The sequence below is a fragment of the Ochotona princeps genome, chromosome 9 (assembly GCF_030435755.1).
Source record: "Ochotona princeps isolate mOchPri1 chromosome 9, mOchPri1.hap1, whole genome shotgun sequence".
Lineage (NCBI taxonomy): Eukaryota > Metazoa > Chordata > Mammalia > Lagomorpha > Ochotonidae > Ochotona > Ochotona princeps.
In genome coordinates this window covers 71450326-71472020 of record NC_080840.1, presented here as the reverse complement: position 1 = coordinate 71472020, position 21695 = coordinate 71450326, and the positions used below count along the sequence as shown (strand labels likewise).

The 21695-nt window shown below is 37.7% G+C and overlaps 1 protein-coding gene across 1 annotated transcript in view; it reads right to left on the bottom strand.

Annotated features, from left to right (window-relative positions):
- Positions 1-2937: 2937 nt before the first annotated feature.
- The window catches only part of RIPK2 (receptor interacting serine/threonine kinase 2), a 38482-nt gene continuing 19724 nt past the window's right edge, over positions 2938-21695 (bottom strand). The window contains exons 4-11 of the mRNA XM_004598103.4: positions 21234-21391; positions 19809-19858; positions 14022-14183; positions 10582-10667; positions 9015-9104; positions 7912-8005; positions 6222-6380; positions 2938-5019 (exon numbers count right to left, since the gene is read on the bottom strand). Of these exons, the coding sequence (XP_004598160.1) occupies positions 4682-5019; positions 6222-6380; positions 7912-8005; positions 9015-9104; positions 10582-10667; positions 14022-14183; positions 19809-19858; positions 21234-21391 (1137 nt within the window). The 3' untranslated portion in view covers positions 2938-4681. The remainder of the gene's footprint in view (positions 5020-6221; positions 6381-7911; positions 8006-9014; positions 9105-10581; positions 10668-14021; positions 14184-19808; positions 19859-21233; positions 21392-21695) is intronic.

Below are 21695 nucleotides of genomic sequence, written 5' to 3'. Positions count from 1 at the left end.
AATTGACCAAATGTTTTCTTCACAAATTAGGAAACTTTGTACTTGACCGATGGGGTTGATGATGGGCAAAGGATTTAGGAATAGAAACAGAAAGCAACCCTTCTATTTGATATTACTTTTGGGAGGGGGTGCTGGCTTTTTTTCTTTTTTCTTTTGAATTTTTGAATTTTATGGTACAATTTCAGAGAGACTGGGATTTCCCCCCGCACCCCCTGGCTGATTTTCCCTGCATTGCTGCAATACTATAGTCCTTCATAAGGAGTCATGATTCCATCAGTCTGTTATTTAAGTGTGCCCCGACATTGCTGGTACAGAAAGTGTCAGACAGTCCAGCATCCCATTGTCTACACATGTCCAACAGTACTTGATGTGCTGCCAATGGCAAGTTGTTCCTAGATATACCAGTTTATGTAAGTATCTTAGCACAACTGGTACTTGCTTCTTGCAGTGTTCATTCTGCATCAGCTCAGCTCCTTTGCTGTCATACTTCAAATGTTTGTCCCTTCTAAAATTCTTCCTTAAAGAACCTAGCTGCAGATTTGATATATCCGGTTATTATGTTGAAGTGATCTTTCTAAATGAAAATCATAACCAAAACTGTTTGGGGCATTCAAGTTGTAACTAAGTAAAATTTCCTACATCAAAGCATACATAACTCAAATGATATATCGTAAAGACAGGTGTGGCCATCAAACATGAAGAAAACATAATTTAAATCTTAGGATAAGTATTTTATTCAGAATTCTATACTATCTTTAAAAACATATTCTTTTCGAGCTGGCGTGGATTGGCTCATGCCTCGCTGGGTGGGACACAAAGATTAGTTACTCCTCACCATGGTGTTGAGGATTTTCCTGCACACCCCCCCCCCAAAAATGTGTTCTGCACCTTAAATGTCGACAAATATCTTGTTAGAGTTACAAGCCAGTCTAGATTATCCCAAAATCTGCCAAGATCAGCAAAATTATACTTCAACACAACAAATGGCTAAATACTAAAATGAAATAGACACGAGACAGCTGAATGGTACCTTATAGCCATTTTAAGGAATATAGCAGCCGGTCCTGAATATAAACTAAAATTGAAATGTCAATGAGCTAATCATAGGTTGTGGTTAGGACTTGCTTTTTTTTTTTTTTTTTAACATACTGGTTACTCAAAACCACGTCAATTCCATAATATTGCAAATTGCTGTTGATGTTATATTGGGACTCTTAATTGACTGGGATGATATTCTACCAGCTCTAACTTCAGACCAGAGATGGTCTCCCTAAGAAACTGTTCAACCCATCTGGACAATAAGTAGCTGGACTCTATGCTTGGTATATGTTTGCAAGGAAAGAATCTTGATTGAATTTGAACTGTAATACTGCATCAAGGTGGAGGAATCCACCAGGGGGGAGTGGAGGGGAGGGGTGGGGGGATTCCCAGAGCCTATGAAACTGTCACATAATGCAAAATAATTAATAAAAAAAATAAAAAAACATATTCTTTTCAACTTTACCATGCATGAGTAAACATTGCTTGAAAGATTATGAATCTTGGACCTCACTTTAAAGATGAATTCTGAGAGATAGGGCCCATGAATTTCCCATGCCAGTAACCTTTAGGCAGTGTTAATACAGCTGATCTGTGGGTTGCTCTTCTGGGTTGCACTGTCATAAAATATACTGTCTAGGTAATGATTACCCTTATCACATTCTGCATAGCTAAAAACACTATTCGTTTTTGGACATTGGGAGGGTGACATCATCCTTGGATCGGTGAAATCGGCAGCATTTCAGAACTATCCAAGCCACTTGGACAGAACCCTCAGAATATGTACACATTGAGACTCTGGGTTGATATGAGGTGGCAGTTCCTTATCTCTTGGTATTGGGATGTATGGAAAGTTATGAGTGGTTTCCCCCTTTGTCTCTCCTCTTCCCCCAGAAACAACAAGAAGAAATAGCAAATTTGGAAGCAATGAATTCACCCAATTTCCCCTAAGCCTCTATCCTTTCCTCCCTGATCAACCATGTAATCATTATTAAAAAATAAAATAAAAAAACACTATTAGTTTTTTCTAGATTGATTGAATTTTAGTCTGTATTTCTACCACTTAAATATTGATTGACACAGTCATGGACTACTTATTAACAGAGCTTCAAATTCTCTAATTTGAATGCTACAAAACTTCCTGTATTATAAATAGAAAAGCAGTACCATTTATCATATGAATGTATTTCTAAAAACACAATTGATTTAAAAAATTTTGTTTGTCAAGTTCTGGGTCTAAATCTACTTTTGACTAACAAGGAGAATTAAGCAAACACAAAACAGACACGTTCCACTTAATCAGAAGACCTGAAAAATAACTGGTAAGAGCATACGTTCTATGAACTTGAACATTTACTTAGTGCTGTGTCTGCATATTACCTAAAACACAAGCATTTCAAAAAGTTTATGGAAAGATGGAAGTAAAAGAAATTTGCTGGGCGCAGCGGATAGCGTAATGGTTAAGGTCCTTGTCTTGAACGCACCGGGATCCCATATGGGTGCTGGTTCTAATCCCAGCAGCTCCACTTCCCATTAGATCCCTGCTTGTGGACTGGGAGGGCAGTCGAGGATGGCCCAGGGCCTTGGGATCCTGCACCCACGTGGGAGACCCGGGAGGAAGTTCCTTGTTCTCGGCTTCGGATCCGCGCAGCACCGGCCATTGCAGCCACTTGGGGAGTGAATCATCGGATGGAAGAACTTCCTTTCTGTCTCTCCTCCTCTCTGTATATCTGTCTTTCCAATAGAATAAATAAATCTTTAAAAAAAATTGCTTTGGTGCAAAATAATTTTTAAACCTATACATATTTATTCATAACAAGCATTTTTCATGAAAATTTGGAGACCTTTCATATGTATAGATTTCATAATCTTGCTTGCAAATATTTTTTAATATTTTTTGCAACTTTCTGAAGTCAGTCATAATCACACTTTACTACTAATGTACTTGCACCACATGTTGGGAAATGTGATATAAAGGAATCTTTCCTTCTCCATCTTTGCTCCTACTCCTTAAAGAGATATTTGGAAAGCACCAAACTCTGTTTTTTATCAATTGGTCCTACTTGGCACTTTTGTTTCACCTTCTAAACATCACTGTGGTGTTATAGAGATTATAATGAAACTAGGAATGAAAATTCAATGTAGATTCATCTTGATTAGTGACAAATTTCTTATTCATTAATATGTTATTATTCCTGTAGAAAACTTTGCAAAGAAATACAAATGTCTGGTAAGCATGTGGTTAGAAGCATATAGACTGAGTTTGTTCCTTGCAGAAAATGTATTTGTTTTGTTAATATATTCTATATTTTATCAATTCAAATAAGTCAATATAGAATTTGAAGCCATTAATAGTCAAAAGACTCTTTTAAGGATATAGAGGAACAGGAAAAACTAGAAAATATTTTTTTCTACCTATGTCTCAAATTAAACCTTTCAAACTCAACTAAAGCTTAATAGATAATTCATACATTTAGTTTTCATTTTTCCTTATAAATTTCCATATTTCCAAAAAGCACAATAGACTAATGTAAAACTCTAAATGGAGATCTAAATATTCTATAATAATTTAATAAAATATTTTAATTGCCTCAGCTATAGCTAATCTCTCTAAGTCTAATGTTTGTTGAAAATTAGGATCTTAAAATTTATCTTACTTTTTTTGTTGACTGCTAAACATTTCTCGGAAAAAGGATTTCCTGTAGGTTTGCATCTAGTGATAGAAGCTACAAACCAATAAAAAAAGAGCTTACATGGTACCTTTATTGTTTGGGTTTACTTTGGTGTAAACAAGCTAAGAAAATATAAAACACTGCATAGACATTCTGCAACAACAAAGAATGACTTAGACCACTACCTGATCTGGAGGGTTGTATGTAGTAAGTGCAAAAAAGCAGGTTGTACTATGATACATTATAATACTAGTAATAATATTAAGAAAAGATCTTCTCCAAAATGAGCATATGCTTTCAATATAAGCAGAAGGAAGGGTTCCAGAGGATATATTGCTACACATCAGGCTACCAATTTTGGTTAGCTTGTGATGGGGGAAGCCTGAGGTTAAAAATGGGGGCATCTAACTGGTGTTGAAAGGCTCATTTTTTTCTTTACGTACTTTGTGTTTTCTGGAACAACTGTTAAAGAATAATTCATAAACAAAATTGTAAAGTGTAATCTAAATAAAATGATTTAAAATAAGTGAGCTTTTTAAGAGAATTTAAACCTGGGAATCTAAGGCAAGAATACTGTACTGAATTACTGTGACATCTGTGGAAAGGCATATAATTCATAAAGTCAAACTGCATCTTAGACCAGTAATAAATAATCCACAAAGAAAGTGAATATGAAAATGACTTCCATTAGAAACACTTAATATCTTAAAGCACTGTTATGGACTAGAATACAATTATTACACTTAAAAATGTTTTAGTTACCGAAAGACATTCAAATTGAATTGTGTAGCAAAACTGCAAACCTTGTATTATGAAATATTGCATCATCATGAAGGAGACTAACATTTGTCTAAAGAAGAATCTTCTGTAAAGCTTGAATACTCAGATGGATTTTTACAAAAAACAGTATCAAGGCAACAAAGATAAATATCATTTGATAAACTGACTTTTCTTCTTGAAAAAAGGCTCATCTATAAGCTTTTATTAGGAGGTAAATTTAAAGTTGATGATTTAGCAACTGCAGGAGTTTCTGGGTAAGGCTGAAGACCCATCTGTTTGTTGTCTTTCAACTTTTGAACTATGACTTTGGCAAATTCTTCTCCTTGGATATCAGTAGTGTCCAATAATTGTCTGACTTTTGAGGTCCTTGTGGGTTTGGTACTAATAAGTTCATAGTCCTCCTTCATGATCAAGTCCCTGGACAGAAGGGCGTCTAGTGACTGGTTAAGGCAAGCTTCAGTCATTTGGTTTACAATATCTTCCCTTTTGCTCTGGATCCATAGTTGGGCTATGCCAGGCTGCACACGTTCTGTAGACAAGGAACAGATGAACAGTCAAAATGGTGAGGACAGATTAAACAAATATGGCATAAAACCAAATTTCCCCATGATTGGTGCTAACATTGGACATCAGTGGTTTGGAGGATGCTATTTTTCCTCAGGAAAAGAGACATGGAACATCTCCTCCTTTGCATTCTGTAAAAGCACTGCCTTTTTTTTCCCTTTAAGACTTATTTATCTATTTGAAATTCAGAGGCACACACGTGGGGAGAGACAAAGAGCAAAGATTTTCCATCCACTGGTTCATTTCCCAGATGGCTTGGGTCTGGGTCAGGACAAAGCCAGGAGTCAGGAGCTTCTTCCAGATTTTCTATGTGGGTAGCAGTTGCCAAATATTTACAACAGATTCTGTTCCTTTTCTCAGGCCACTTAGCAGGGAGAGGGATCGCAGGTGGAGCACTCAGGACACAAATTGGCACCAACATGGGATACCAGCATTGCTGTTAGTGGCTTCAGTCACTATGCCACAACACTGGTCTCAAGCACTGCCTTTTTATACACTGTAAGCAATGCAGTGAAAACTACTTTATTTTTTGGATTTGTTGTTTATTTGGTTTCATATATAATGGATATTTGCATATGTTTGATAAGTCAGCATAATAACTCTGCTAACACATTAAATCGCTCCTAAGTTCAGGGAATACTACTCTGGTCTACTATATTTTGCATGTCAATATTGCTGTCTTCAGGACTGGGGCTGGGTTCCTACTTAAGTAGGCATGCTATCAAACTGAATACAGAGGGGCTGGTGCGATGGCTCAACTCACTAATCCTCCACCTGCAAGCAACAGCATCCCCACATGGGTGCTGATTCATGTCCTGTCTGCTCCATTTCCAACCCAGTTCCCTGATAATGCCTTGGAAAAAGCAATACAGGATGGCCCAATGCTTTGGGTCCTGGTAGCTGCATGGGAGACCCAGAAGAAGATCCTTGCTTTTGCCTCAGATTGGCTCAGCTCCGGCTGGTTGTTGAGGCCACCTGGGAAGTGAACCAGCAGATGGATCTTTCTCTGTCTCTGCTTCTCTATGAAAATCTTCCCTTTCAATAAAAACAAATATGTAAATCTTTTGAAAAATTGAATACAAACAATTCTGCATATTGCATTTCTACTAAATTATATTTGTAAAGGAAAAGGCATCATGTATAGTACTTCTTGTGGTAGCTACTTGCCTGAATTTTGCTCAGCCACGAGTGGATTTATTAATATTAAAGAACATGGGGAGGTTTTGTGATCACAGCAGGGTGTCTTCTGAGATACAGGCACAGTGCTGTTCCAACTGTGATTTACTGGGCATTGATGCAGCTTCGCAGAATAGTCCTGTGTTTTTCCTATCAAACAAAACATCTTCATGTTACTTAGACATCTCAAGTATTCCTTAGACATTTCTATCAGCTAAAATATCAGCATTTGTGTCATACAGAATGCAGGCTGTAATGCTTTTACTTTTTCACTGGATCTCCAGGCTAGTTTAGATTATGCTGAATAGTTCCACTGCACTTTTTTTTTCTGTGCTTGCCTGTCCTATGTGTGTTATTGATCATGGAAGTTAACTTCACATAGTCTCTTATTTCCTCTGTACCTCTCCTCTGAACTTTAAAGGTGTCCTTTTAATCTATTTATGATATGCATTTTCCATTTTCTTCACTGGCTATGGTTTTCAACTTCAGAGCCTCAACTGATATATCTATTTTTCAAATCTAAAATGTCAATAAAATTTTTGCTTCCATGAATATTCTGCCTTGCATTTTTAACAGCCTACTGGGTGTCACCTTTATTGCACTGTAGAATCTGAAATTAAAAAAATATTAATAAAAGGTTAATCATTACTCACGTTAGTGGTAAAACCTTTTTCTACTCTTACTCTTTCAACTCCTTCATTTCTCAGTAAGTGCTGCACACTCTCTCTTACTCTCCCCTCTCTATTTTTATTCTGCATCAGCTCATAATTTCTTGCTGAACACTACCAGGACTCCTCACCTTGAATCTCCTTTCCCTTTCAAAATACCCTACATATTCAAGCCAGGATGAATCTTCCTAAAGTAAACAATTTTATCGTGTCACAAAATGTTTCAAGTTATTCCCTAGTCAAGTGAAAAAATAAACAAGCAATAAAACCCTCAAATGCTTGGCTGAGTGTTGGCATTCATAACAACTCCACCCTTATCTTTTATCTTCTGTCATTCACTTCCCTCACCAACTAGAATACCAATTGTTCCTTCTTGCTAAGGTACTATTTTACTTGCCTGAAATTCTTCCCCTTTATGGCTAAAGGTCAGGTCTTTGGATAGATTTCCTCATCATGTCAATATGGTGCAGTGGAATGATAAAACATTTAATACTGCATCTGTTTTCAAATCTTAGATTTGCAAGTGACTTGCTCTGTCATTGTGAAGGTTCTGAGTTTGTAAAGCAAGTTGCTGAGCCAGTATAATGTGAAGAAGGCCCCTGCTGCACTGCACTGCACAAGCTCTACAGAGACATCTCTGAAAATAAATCGCCTTGCTTTCTCATACTGTGCTTCCTAAAAAACGTCCCATTCTTCACAGGTTTTTTTTTTTTTAATTTCTATCTTTCCATGGTATCTAATACTTAAATGCATTTCTTAAATGTAGCATAACTATTTTCATGTTTTAAAAAAATAGTTTTGAGTGATATAGAAAGATATGTTTAATACAAACCATCACTGCTTGTAAAAAAAATATGTTCCTAACAATGTATGTGATGTTGGCACGCTCAAATGTTTCCTAGGCATTCAAATAATCTAATAAAGATACATGTCCCAATGAGAAGAAAAAAAAATACGTTCCTAAAAAAACCCAGAAAACTGAGAGGTCGACAATGATTGGAAAATTAACATACTAGATAAAAAGTCGCTGTCCTGAGGTGCTGACAGGGATCTTGAGGTGCCAGGGGAAGTGCCACTCTCATAGAGCTGAGAGGATCCACATGATTCCTAAGTTACAGATAAAGTCAATGAGTATAGAAGATACACGATTTAAAGAAATCAGTCCGGAAGCTATACAGCTTTAGTTTCTAAATAGTTTCTGTTTCTGGCTTATTACAAATAGCTCAAGACTCTGAATAATTAAAGAATGATACACACACATATGACAATCAATAAAGATATACTTATCAACTCAAACAGGGGAGACAGCAAAAATAATAAGCATGTTAGAACTACCAATTTTCATGTTGTTTTCCTGTATGACCGCAGAGACCCTGCCCAGTGGTTTGAATGGTATGAGAGAAATTTAAAACCACAGGCTTAGAACAAATTCTTGCTCTCAATAACTTAAGATGGGAAGCCATGGAAAAAGCAAGAGAGAACTTGAATTCTTCTCCAGTTCTGTCACAGAATTACTGGATTTCAAAAGGCCATTTAAGATATGATTCTTGGACTTACTGTCTGTAACATCTGTACTATCTATTTTAAATGCATATGGATCAAACAAGGTATATAGAAGTATGTATAAGAGTGACTCAACCACTACGCATTGTACTTTAAATGTCTGCCACATGAACTATTACTTTTCTGATTCTGTAAATATTCTTACAGGCGTGACTAAAACGAAATAAGTCTGAATGAATGCTACTTCAGAAATCTTGCAGATCAACAAAAATGGCTTTTTCCTCATTAATTATTAGGTAAGAACCTAGTAGCACAAATGTTATTAGAACTGTAATCAATGATACTCCAGGAACAGTATTCATTGTATAAAACAATGATAACCACATAACTTGATGCCAAACTCAGAATCAGTGATTATCAATTGATGGATGAACAATGAATCAAGAATTTTAATAACTGGGTTTCAAGCTTACCATGAGCTACCTAACAAATCCTACACACTACTTGGATTTCACTTTTTCCACCCATAAAAGGAGTTAGTCTAAGTTTCCCATATTCTTTTACATTTTGAATTTATGTGTACATTTATACATATATATATGTATATATTTACCTCTTGTGGACCATGATTTACAGATATGTTCAAAGATAATTCCATTTTCTTCTCATTACATACATGACCGGTACTTAAAGCATTCTGTAACTGGAATGAATACATTATATGTACTTTAATCGGAGGGGATTAGGAAATTATAAAATTAAAATACAATCTACTTAACATGTTTTATGTATTTATGCAAACTAAATGGTCTAAATCAGTGAAGGATATAAAACATAAAGGCAGAAACAGAACAGGACAGAGGAAAGACTGGATATATACAACATTAAGTGGTTACCTGAACAAATTATTATCTCTCAGAGTTTCATCTTTTAAAACATAATTAATACCTAAATATAAGACTGTCCTCAACAGTGAGAATAAATGTGAGGTGTCTCATATTTACAAGTACTACTGTTATTTTCATTTACGGAAGGAACTAAGGCTTACACTAAGGAAAGGAGGAAGAGTGTCATAATGGAATCCTGGGGATATAGAGTCAACCATATCTGGGCTATGTGTTTGACTTTGGGTGTGAAATTTACTCGGGTTTACTTTTCAATAATTAAAGACAAGAATATTCATTTTACAGGACTGCTGTATGGAGAATCAGAAGTAATACATGGTGAAAAAAAAAAGCTGAGGTTATTTGTAAATACTCAGTAAGTGATCATTGCTAAACAGATCATTTATTTTAAAAAGCATTTTAAAATGAATATACTTAGGAGACACACGGAGTGCGAGAGGGGAGGTCCGCAGAGGGAGGGACTTTATGAGCTCCCACCCACTGGTTCATCCTCCAATGCCCTCAACAGTCAGGACTGGACAAGGCATCTGAAGACTGAGCCTGTGGATGTGAGTTTTCTTCCTTTGTCTCTGCTCATCAAATAAATAAAAGAGCATTTGGAATTTTATGATATTGCTGGCTCTGTCATTAGCTAGTTATGTGGGGTACTACAAGAGTAGCTTCTGAAACCCTATTATTTCTAAAAATCAGATGATAGTCTTGCTTTACCAGTTTCATAGAATTGCTACAAGGATCCAAAAAAAGTAATAATAAGATGCTGAATGGAGTAATACGTTTGTTAAATTATATCAAAATATTTAGAAATACATTATTTAAACAGTCAAAATTCTTCCAAAGATTAACTTTTAAATATAGGATCTAGTGTTTAAGTTGTTTCAGGATTATGTCCCTTCATCACCAAGACAACAGGCTCTCCTATCTACTTATGTTTGCAGGAAGAACAGAAAGAAAAGAGAAAGTTTTGAGGAGAAAACATGGAACTATAAAAAAGGGATGTTATCAGGCATTCATATCTGCTAGGAAGTAGAGAAATGGGGAGAATGCACAGGTCAGGGATTGGGGGAGTTAGTGAAAAGGTAACAAAAGCACTTCAAGTTCTTGAGTTCCTCAGAAAGCTCAGGCGCTAAAACTGTTAACATCAGTTTTTATTTTAGCTATGGGTAGTGATTTCCTTTACGTACTTCCCTTCAAACCGACGGTTATGTCAATATGCCAGTAAGCAGCAAGGGGCAAGCAAAGTTTAGTAATAAGTAAGTTGTCAATTGTGCAATCTACCTTTGTTTTTTTCAGCTGCATAACCGCTTCAAGAAAAGTTATCTCTTCAAATGTTCTCAGAACTGGTTCAAGTTCTATTAAGCATTCTAAACCAGAAAAAAAAATACACTTAACTGGTAAAAATCAAAGTCAATTTAACCACAAATTAATGACATTAAACTGTCTTCAGACTTTTTATTTGTGGCATAAAGACAGACATACGATCAGAGGAAAAGAAAACAGAACATAAAAATAAACTGTTCACAATTGTGGTCAACTGATTTGCAACAAAGGTGTTCCACCTCAGGGACAGTCTTCTCCACAAACTGTGCTAAGGCTGTTGGATATCCACAGAAAGTAAATTCTCACTTCGCACATGTCATATAAAAACTGACATGAAACAGATCACATCCCTGAATGTAAAAATAGGAGAACATTTTTTTGACCTTGAGTTAGACTGAATTCTTAGGAAAACAGAAAATAGGATCCATAAAAATTGGGGTGTTTTGACTAGTGGCTAAGACAGCAGGTGGGAACTGAGTACTACACTGGAATGCCTAGATCTGACAACAGGCTCTGCTTCGGCTCCAGCTTCCACCTAATGAAGACTCGAGAAAGCAGCAGTGATGGCTCAAGCAGTTGCATTTCTGCCACTCTGTGGGAAACCTGGATTGAGTTCTTAGCTTCTGAAACTGTTTTCAGCTGGAGATCACTGTGGGTAATGGAGACTGAACTAGTGGGTGGAAGTGTATTTTCTCTCTTCCAATCAAATAAATCTTTTAAAATTGGAAAACAATTTGATAACTGGATTTAAAAAAAATTGGAAACTCTTGCATGTCAAGACACTAGTAACTGAAACTAGAAGATAACAGACTGGGAGAATAGTTGCATCTCTCTGGTAAAGCACATGTGTCTAAGTATATATAAAGAATTCTGAGAATTCAACAACAGGATCAGTATTGCAATTATTAAGTGAATAAGGATTCACTGGAATTATTTGTAGTTCACTTTATTCTCTCCAATTAGTATTTTAAATGTTAGTTTTTTTTTTTTTTGTATCTCCACAAAATTAGAATTCTTTGGGTTAACAAACAACATTGTTAAAAAAAAAAACTCGGCTTATTTTCTCAGCCTCTTTGCAGATTAGATACAACCGACTAGCTGACTGTTCATCCCTTTGGGAGCTTCTAAAACACACAAAAATTATAAAATTATACTCTTTATTATCGTCTCTTTCACAATCTCTTTTTCTCTACTCAGATTTAAAAGATTTGTATTTTAAAATTGTAATTACTTTCTAACAGATTCAGTATTGTTTATAGGTATAGTTCTAAGATACTCTTTTTCACCCCTTACTAAATTTCCTCTACTGGAATGCTCAGAGCTCTAAAAGGGGTGCCTTTCCCTTTGTTAACTATATTCTCTTCTTGGGCGATCCAGTCCACAGTGTGTACGTGTTAGCAATGCTCATTTTTTGTCAGGGAATTGGGCACATCCTGTGAGCAACAAATCCATCTATTGCTGCAGTGGTAGATGTAATTATTACTGCCTTCCCTTCTTGGCTATCTGAATAATGGAGCTACAATAATTCACATAAAAGTCATTGGCCAATGTTATACCTTCATTTCTTTTAAGTAAATACCTGTGGGTAGAATTGTGAGTTGCATGGTAAACTTATCTTTCATTTTCGCCAAACTGTTGAACTTCTCAAACTGGGTACGTAATTTGTCAGTCACATTGGCAATGTCTAAGTATTTCAATTCTACACATTATTGTCAAAACTTGTTATTTTAATCCTTGTCTTTGTCTCAATAGCCATTTTAGAGGTTATATACAGGTATTTCACTATAGTTTTAAATTGCATTTCCTAATGGCATCAAGACATGTTTAATGTCCTTTTTAGTCACCTGTATATTATACTTCCTGTGATGAAAGCCAAATCTTTCACTATTTCTAATTGGGTTATTGGTCCTCCTGCTGAGATGACAGAATTCTTGTGTTTCTAGATACAAATCTTTGAGCAGATACATGGTATACAGATACGTTTTCCTGGACTACAGCATGCCTTTTAAATCTTTTCTCAATAAGGTTTTTGAAGTGCAAAAGTTTCCAACTGTTTTTGAAGCCCGGTTACCAATTATTTTGTAAGGATCCTCTTACTACTCTAAATATTTTTTAATGTTACAAGAACTCTGAAGATCTCATCTGTTCCCATTCCACTTCTGAAACTTCTGTGTAATTTTTCTACCTCAAGAATCACCACCTCCATTATAAATTCCCGAGTTTCTTATCCAATCGATTGCTACGTGGATTTCACATAGACACTTCACCTTTGAAGTGTCCCCTTCAAAGCACACTTTCATAGTTTTCCCTTGCACATGGACTGAATGTCTAACCTTTGGATTATGTCCAATGGCCTTCTCCGACCAGTCTCACCTGCCGTTATGTCCTTTTGGCTAGGCATACTCCAGCTATAAAGGCCTCTCTGTTATCCATGAACAACATCTGCTCCTCTTCCAGCAAAGGTCCTTTACCTTGCGGGTTTTCTCTGCCTGAAAAACTTGTTCTTCTACTGCTGAATGACTGGCTCCCTTTCAGGCTTCAGATCTCAACTAATGTTTACTCCTTAAAAAAATCTTCTTTCTCGGGCCCGGCGGCGTGGCCTAGCAGCTAAAGTCCTCGCATTGAACGCCCCAGGATCCCATATGGGCTCCAGTTCTAATCCCGGCAGCTCCACTTCCCATCCAGCTCCCTGCTTGTGGCCTGGGAAAGCAGTTGATGATGGCCCAAAGCTTTGGGACCCTGCACCCATGTGGGAGACCTGGAAGAGGTTCCTGGTTCCCGGCATTGGATCGGCGTGCACCGGCCCGTTGCGGCTCACTTGGGGAGTGAAACATCGGATGGAAGATCTTCCTCTCTGTCTCTCCTCCTCTCTGTATATCCGGCTTTCCAATAATAATAAAATCTTAAAAAAAAAAAAAGAAAGAAAGAAAAAAGAAGCTCCTGGTTCTTGATGGGTTCAGCTCTCACTATAAAAAAAAAAAAAAAATCTTCTTTCTCCACTATTACCTTATTTGTCTTCAGACTCAATGATTTGTTTCTTGTTCATTTACGTTTTGTCTCTTTGTTGTCCACAAGCATAAGGGCTCCTGCAAGGCCCTAATTTAGGCTATCTTGTTTACTAACCTGCTCTTTGTGATGCATCCCTTGGCAGGTTTTCAATCAAAAACTGTTCAATATAAGAATGCGATTATCACTGCTTTCAGAAGATAAAGATTTCTTTTGTTAGGAATTCTCAATTCTGTTCCAGAAGCAGTTACCCAATGGTAAATGTTATAACAAGAATTAGAAGAATTTAAACAAACTCTCCCACCTAGTCACCTAATTAGTATAATCTTTTAAAGAACATGTATTTGGTATTTATATATCTCAAATGGTCCAGATCAAACCTTTACACTCACTTAAGAAAGATGGTCTTTCATCTGGATTTTGTGCCCATCCACTTTCTATTAGAGATATCATAAGTGTTCGATGAGGTATATCAAAAGGTAAACTTTCTTCATTAGTGTCAGGTCGATGTCCCTGAGATACACTGTACATAATCTGCAAAGGATTGGTGACTTCTGTCCAAAAAACAAACAAAAAATTTCACTCATTATAAGTATATTAAGTATATTACAAACTATCATTCTATTGTCAAGATATAGTTAATAACTGCATTGAGAGTCCATCTTGAATTTGGAAGTAGAGATGCATACTGCATTGTATCTTCACATCTGGATATGATAGTCTCTATCACACAGTTTCTGTACATACCCTTAAATGAAAAGGCATAAAACAAAAATCAACAGGAAGAAAAACAGAAAATTAACAACAATATGAACTTAAATAACATGCTACTGAATGACGAATGTGTTGCTGAAGAAATGAAAAAGAAAATAAAATATCTTCTTGAAAGAAAACAGTGCTGTTGCATGACCTATGTGCTGCTGAAGAAAACAAAACTTTTTAAAAAAAGATTTATTTTATTATTATTGGAAAGTCAGATAAACAGAGAGGAGGAGAGACAGAGACAAAGATCTTCCGTCTGATGATTCACTCCCAAAATGACTGCAACGGCTAGTGCTGCGCCAATCCGAAGCCAGGAGCCAGGAACTTCTTCCAGGTTTCCCACATGGGTGTAGGATCCCAAAGCTTTGGGCTGTCCCCAACTGCTTTCCCAGGCCACAAATAGGGAGCTGGATGGGAAGTGGAGCTGCCGGGATTAGAACTGGCGTCCATATGGGATCCCAGCATGTTCAAGGCGAGGACTTTAACTACTAGGCCACACCGCCGGGCCCAACAAAACTTTTTTTTAAGAAATGAAAATACCCGGCGGCGTGGCCTAGCGGCTAAAGTCCTCGCCTTGAAAGCCCCGGGATCCCATATGGGCTCCGGTTCTAATCCCGGCAGCTCCACTTCCCATCCAGCTCCCTGCTTGTGGCCTGGGAAAGCAGTCGAGGACGGCCCAATGCATTGGGACCCTTCACCCGTGTGGGAGACCCGGAAGAGGTTCCAGGTTCCCGGCATTGGATCGGCGCGCATCGGCCCGTTGCGGCTCACTTGGGGAGTGAATCATCGGACGGAAGATCTTCCTCTCTGTCTCTCCTCCTCTCTGTATATCTGACTTTGCAATAAAAATAAATCTAAAAAAAAAAAAAAAAAAAGAAATGAAAATAAAAACAAAAATATCAAAACCCATGAGATATAGCAAAAACAGTTGTGAGAGAGAGATTTATAACATCAGATGCTGACCAAAAATAGAAAATCTCAAATAAGTGATCTAATAAATCATCTCAATGACATGTTTAAAAAAAATGAACAGAAAACAAGATATGGACCTGATGTAGTAGCCTAACAGTTAGAGTCCTTGCCTTGCATGTGGCCTGGGAAAGCAGTCAAGGACAGTCCAAAGCTTTGGGACCCTGCACCCGAATGGGAAACGAGGCAGAGGCTCCTGGCTTTGGCTTTGGATTGGCATAGCTCTGGCCACTGCAACCATGTGGGGAATGAATCAGCAGACTGAAGATCTTCCTCTCTGCCTCTCCTTCACTCTATATCTGACTTTCTCTAATAAATAACAACATAATCTAACATAAATCTTTTTAAAAATGATAACAATCACAGCAAAAATGAATGGAATTGAAATTAAAAACTACAAATTGCAAGAAGAGCCATTTTTTGAAAGATGAGCAAAAGAAAATTCTACCCGCATTAGCAAAGAAAAGCAAGTGAGAAAACCAGTATATTTGGGATGAAAAAGAAAACATCCTAAGAAACTAGTAACATGATCTGTTCTTGCCAAATGGATCCTTGTATCATCCTGTGGTGTCCTCTTTCATCTCTTTTAATATTTTCCACATCAAAGTCTATATTATCTGATATCAGAATGGCTACACCAACTCATTTTTCCTTTCCATTATCCTGGAATATCTTTTTTACTTTCACTTTCCATGTTATCTTTGTTGGTTAGATATGTCTCCTATAGGCAACAGACAGATGGGTTTGTTCTTCGATCCAGTCTGATAATCTGTGATGCTTAATTGATGAGTTTAAGCTATTTACTTTCATGGTTAACATAAATAAATGGCTATTTAGTCCTATAATTTTAGTGATGGACTTTTGTTGTTTTACTGGGATGCTCTTCATATTTGCCTTTGGTTTTGGTGGGTGCTATTCCTTTTCTCTGTCAATAGAACATCTTTAAATATCATTTGTAGGGCACCTCTGGAAGAGGTGAATTCCTTGAGCTTTTGTTTACTGTGAAAGAATTTTCTTTCATTTTCAAAGAAAAGAAATCATTGCTGGGTAGTTATTCTGGTTGACATTTTTTTTTCTTTAGAATCTGGAATGTTACTCCATTCTGTTCTGCCCTGTAGAGTTTCCTCTGCAAGGTCAGTTGTGAGTCTGATTAGGGTACCAAATGTTAACTGATTTTTTTTCATGTGCATATTTAAGGATCTTTTCCCTGTGTTCAACTGAAGAGCGCTTGATTATGATGTGTCATGGCAAAGACTGCCCTTGGTCAACCGCATTGGGAGTTCCGTGCCCCTCCTGTATTTTTTCCCAATTCTTTCAGCAAACTAGGGAAGTTTTTCTTTATTACCTCATTAAACATATTTTTAAACCCAGCTTCTCTTTCTGCGCCTTCTGAAAGTCCCATAACTCTTATATTCAGCCTTTCTGTAGTGTTGCTTATGGAAAATCAGTTGGGGGTGTGTGTGGATTTCAGGGGGAGAATCCCAGACTCTATGGAATTGTTATCATAAAATTAAAAATTAAAAATAAAAATTAAAAAATAGTGTCCCTTAATTCTTGAATACTTTTCTGAGCTTGACTCAGTTCCTCTTTCAGCTTATTGATTTTTTCCTCCACTATTAAAGGAAATGTTTTTATATTTGCTCTATAGTGTTCCTATTTCCTGTGTGACATGTTCCTTAAGTTCCATGGACTCCTTTAGGTACTGCTTGTTGTTAAGAAGCTTTATAACAAGTTTTTTTTTTTCTTAATTCTTCATCCACAATTTATCTGTTATCTGCTTCAGTTAACACTTGAGGTTGGCAAAAGCTTTTGTTCCTTTGTAGGGGAGACTTGAGTAATATTCATTGTGTCTCTCCTTTTTTTTTTAAATGTTTATTTATTTTCACTGGAAAGTTAGATACACAGAGAGGAAGTTATTCTGTCCACTGATTCACTCCCTAAGTGGCCACAATAGCTGGAGCTGTGCTGATCTGAAGTCAGGAGCCAGGAGCCAGGAGCTTCTTCTGGGTCTCACATGGGTACAGGGTCTCAAGGCCTTGAGCCATCATCAACTGCTTTCCCAGGTCACAAGCAGGGAGCTGGATGAGAAGCAGTGCTGCCGGGATTAGAACCGGCGCCCATATGGGATTCCAGTGCTTCCAAGGCGAGTACTTTAGCTGCTAGGTTACTGCGCCAGGCCCCTCTGGCTCTTCTTTTCGCTTGATCATTGCTATTCTGGTTATCAGTTTCTTCTTCTTAGGGCCAGTTTTCTAGCTGTGTTGCTCACTGGTTTACAGGCCAGTTTTACTGATTGTGTTCAGTACCCAGTTCTTCGTCTGCAGTCACTTGTGCCACTCCCTCCAGTGAGGTTCATTCCAGGCTCTTATGCTAGGCTCCCACCACAGTCTTTGTAGCCCCAGCCTTTGGCTCACCAAGCCCCACCCCCTGTGATCCAGTGCTGTGGCTGTACTGTTGCCTGTAGAGTCTTTCTCCCTCTCCTGGTTCGAGCAGTGTGCATGAGTTGGGAGACACCAGCTATCCTAAGTCCCTGCTTGTCAGTGGTGCTGGTATTGCTGAAGCCTGATGACTGTGAAGTCTGAGGGTCACCTGAGCTATTTTGGGTGGAATCCGTAGGATGAAAAGTGGTTACTATTTTCCCTGTGAGACCAGTGCAATGCGTTGAGCTGGGAGTGAGTTTTCTCTTGGTTCAGTGCCTTTGGAGCTGTTATTCACCCAGTCCCAAAGCCTTTTCTTCTTCAGTATACAAAATGATGCCTGATGTGGCACAGGTGGATGTCAGGTCTATTAGCAATTAGGTTTGGAGGGCACCTGGACCCATTTTCAGTGGAACCTGTAAGATGCCAATTTGGTACTTTTTTGTTTGTGGTACCAGTGCAATGCATTCAGCCAGATGCTGCTTCTCTCCCAGCTTAGTGCATGTGGAGTTCACTGTTGTTTCTCTGGCCTCACAGCTGTTTCATCATTATAAGACATGGCACCCATGTGGCACTGGTGGGAGTTTGGGCTGTGAAATCCACCCTGTTCCTGCACCCCCATGCTTGGGCTCTGCCAGTCTCTTTCTGCTTGTGGTCAAATAAAGCAAACCAGCAGGACAGTTCTTTTTGGTTTCACCTCTTGAGATCTCGGTCAACTCCCCTTCCCTGTTGGCCGCTATTGGTTCTCTGATTGCCAGTTGCCGACCACCACGCAGGTATCCGGTCACTGCAACACTGCTCCGCTGTCTCTGCTGCTTTCCTGTGTCCATGAGTCTCCCTGTGTCCCAATGCTGCTGGTCTGTCCTCTCCTATTTCCTGGTATTACAGCCTCTCTGATTCTTCCTGGCTAATGATTGTCAGTCTGTTTAAATGTGCCTATAGCCTATCTGGCATCTTATTTCTCCTCTATTATTATTATTATTTGTAAAGATTTATTTATTTTTATTGGAAAGGAAGATTTACAAAGAGAAGGAAAGATGGAGAGAAAAATCTTCTGTTTGCTGGGTTACTCCCCAAGTAGCTGCAATGGTTGGAGCTGAGCTGATCTGAAGCCACTAGCCAGGAGCTACTTCCAGGTCTCTCACATGGGGGCACAGAGTTCCAAGGCTTTGTACCATCCTTTACTTTCCCAGGCCACAAGCAGGGAGCTGGATCTAAAGTGGAGCAGCTGAGACATGAACTGGCTCCCATATGGGATCCTGGTGCACGCAAGGAAAGAATTTAGCCACTGAACCATGGGACCATGCCCAAAAGAGTTATTTTTCAAAGTAATGAAAATTAAAACAACAACAACAACACATATACACACAAAAAGAATTATTTTTCAGGGTTGGCTGGGCTGTATACATAGTTAAGTATGGTTCTTGCAAATATTAATTCAAAACTCATTTTGTATGTGGGGAAAATGAGGACCTAAGAAATTCAGTGGCTCTATAATATACCTTATTACTGTGAGAACAAGAATTAAGAATCTAGAGTTTGAGGGCTGGCACTATAGCTTAGTGGGTAAAGCTGCTTTCAGGGGCAATGGTATCCAATCTGGGCACTGGTTTGAACCCTGGCTGCTCCATTTGTGATCAAGTTCCCTGCTAATGGCCTGGGGAAAACAATGAAGGATGCCAGGTGTTTGGTTTCCTGCCACGTTCACAGGAAACCCCATTTTTACAACTTTTTGCACAGTAAACTAACAATGGAAGATGTCTCTCTCTCTCTCTGTCTCTCTTTCTCCCCTAGTCTTGAACACAACTCTGCAGTAAAAAAAAAAAAAAAAATCTTAAAAAAAAATTAAAACTAGTCTACTCTTTTTGACCCTTAGTCTAGTTCTTTGCTGAGTATGGTCATTTCACAAATGATAATTGTTTTAATATTGTATTTTTCACAAATGAATGACAGGTGTACTTAAAATAAGGCCAATGTCAGAATGTAGGTTGCCAACATGATGTTGTTCAAGTAAGGACGTCAACATGAACTTACCTTCAAAAGGCTGTTTTCTGGATAAGACTTCCCATGTGATAATAGCATAACTGTTTAAGACAAGAACACATTTCATCTACTGTAAGTTTTATTGTTTATAAATGAAATTGGAATAATAAACTAAAACTGTGTTGATATAAAACCTGTCAAAATACTATTTTAGAAACTGATAAGGCAGTCAAATGCTACATAAAGAATTACCAGTAAGAAATCAAGATGATGACTGCTCAAGATTGTTTTGTTTGGAAAAGCAATGAATATTAATTTGGAAAGGTAGGAGATGGCATTTGGCCTAGTATTTGAGATGCTGGTTGAGATTCTGGTTTCTGATATTTAATTTCCTGCCGATGCAGATCCTAGGCACAGTGGCCATGGTCAGGTAGACGAGTTCTCACTCATGTAGGAGACCAGGGTGAATTCCTAGCTCCTGGTTTGGCCTGCTTCAGCCCTGACCGTTGCAGATTTATGGGGAATGAACTAGTGAATGGAAGCTCTGTCTTTCATATTTAAAAAAAAGTAGGAAATTATTGTTATAAAGTGTAAAGTTACATACTGTTTAAGAGAGTAACTTCATAGTCATTCATTTCTTTTCAGATTTATTTATTTTCATTGCAAAGTCAGATATATGTAGAGGAGAGACAGAGAGGAAGATCTTGTATCTATTGAATCACTCCCCAAGCGGCTGCAATGGCCAGAGCTGAGCTGATCCGAAGCCAGGAGCCAAGAGTTTCTTCCAGGTCTCCCACTCGGGTGCAGGGTCCTAAGGCTTTAGGCTGTCCCAGGCCACAAGCAGGGAGCTGGATGGGGCTGCCGGGATTAGAATCAATGCTAATATGGGATCCCAGCATGTGAAAGGCAAGGACTTTAGCGGCAAGGCTGCTGTGCTGTGCCCAACTTCATAGTCATTCTTGAACACTCACCTAAGGTAGGCTCTTTTAATTATGTGATACTGTTTAATTAAAATATAAAACAAAGAAATAAAAACATTGTCTCATGGAGTCCTATTCTAACAATCAGTGGTCTTAGTACTGTCCACCCTTAAGGTAGAAGTATTCTGCCTAAAATTTAACATCAATTATAAATCATCTGTTTCAGATACAGGTGTTTATATTTGGGATATATGATTAAATAGGGTATAGGAATTTTCCATATACCCAAAACTAGCTTTGCATTCAAAATAGACACATACACTTGAATGGTAACCCAAGCAACACATCATCACAGCTAGAGACTGAAGGTCACACAGGGAATTTTCAGCCAAATCAAGGAGTAATAATTCCTCCTTGTAGAAAATACAGATAAAATGTTTATATAACGTTTTCTTTGATTTAATACCTATACAAAGTTATGAGAGCTGTAAAATCCTTGCTGATTAATTTTATATTTTTAGGCAAGGTTAACTCTGAGCAAACCAACACATTATACCTATATATGTCGTGCTTGACACTGGCCCTTGATTTCTGTCCAGGTTCGTAGTTTTCAGGTGGCATATAGATAATTGTGCCTCCTTCTGGTGCGGATTTACTATTTCGTGACTGTGAGAGTGACATCATGCGCCATTTGGATAAACCAAAATCTGCAATCTGTATGAGAAAAACAGCAAATAATTGGATTAACATTTTCTTTACCAAGTCCATGAACTGAATGTCTTTGTGTATTTAGGTATTAGATGAAAGAAAACGTTACACGGGCATTTTATTTCTATATTTTCTACAATTTTCGCAAAAATAAAATTAAGTTCAATTACACTGAACCCAATTATTCTAGAAGCAATACATACTGACTTGATATTTAACACAGTATTAGAAATGTCACAAGACTAGTGATTTTTTTTCCTGTGAGTTCTTTGCAAGTGATAATACATACAAACACTTTAAATTTTATGGT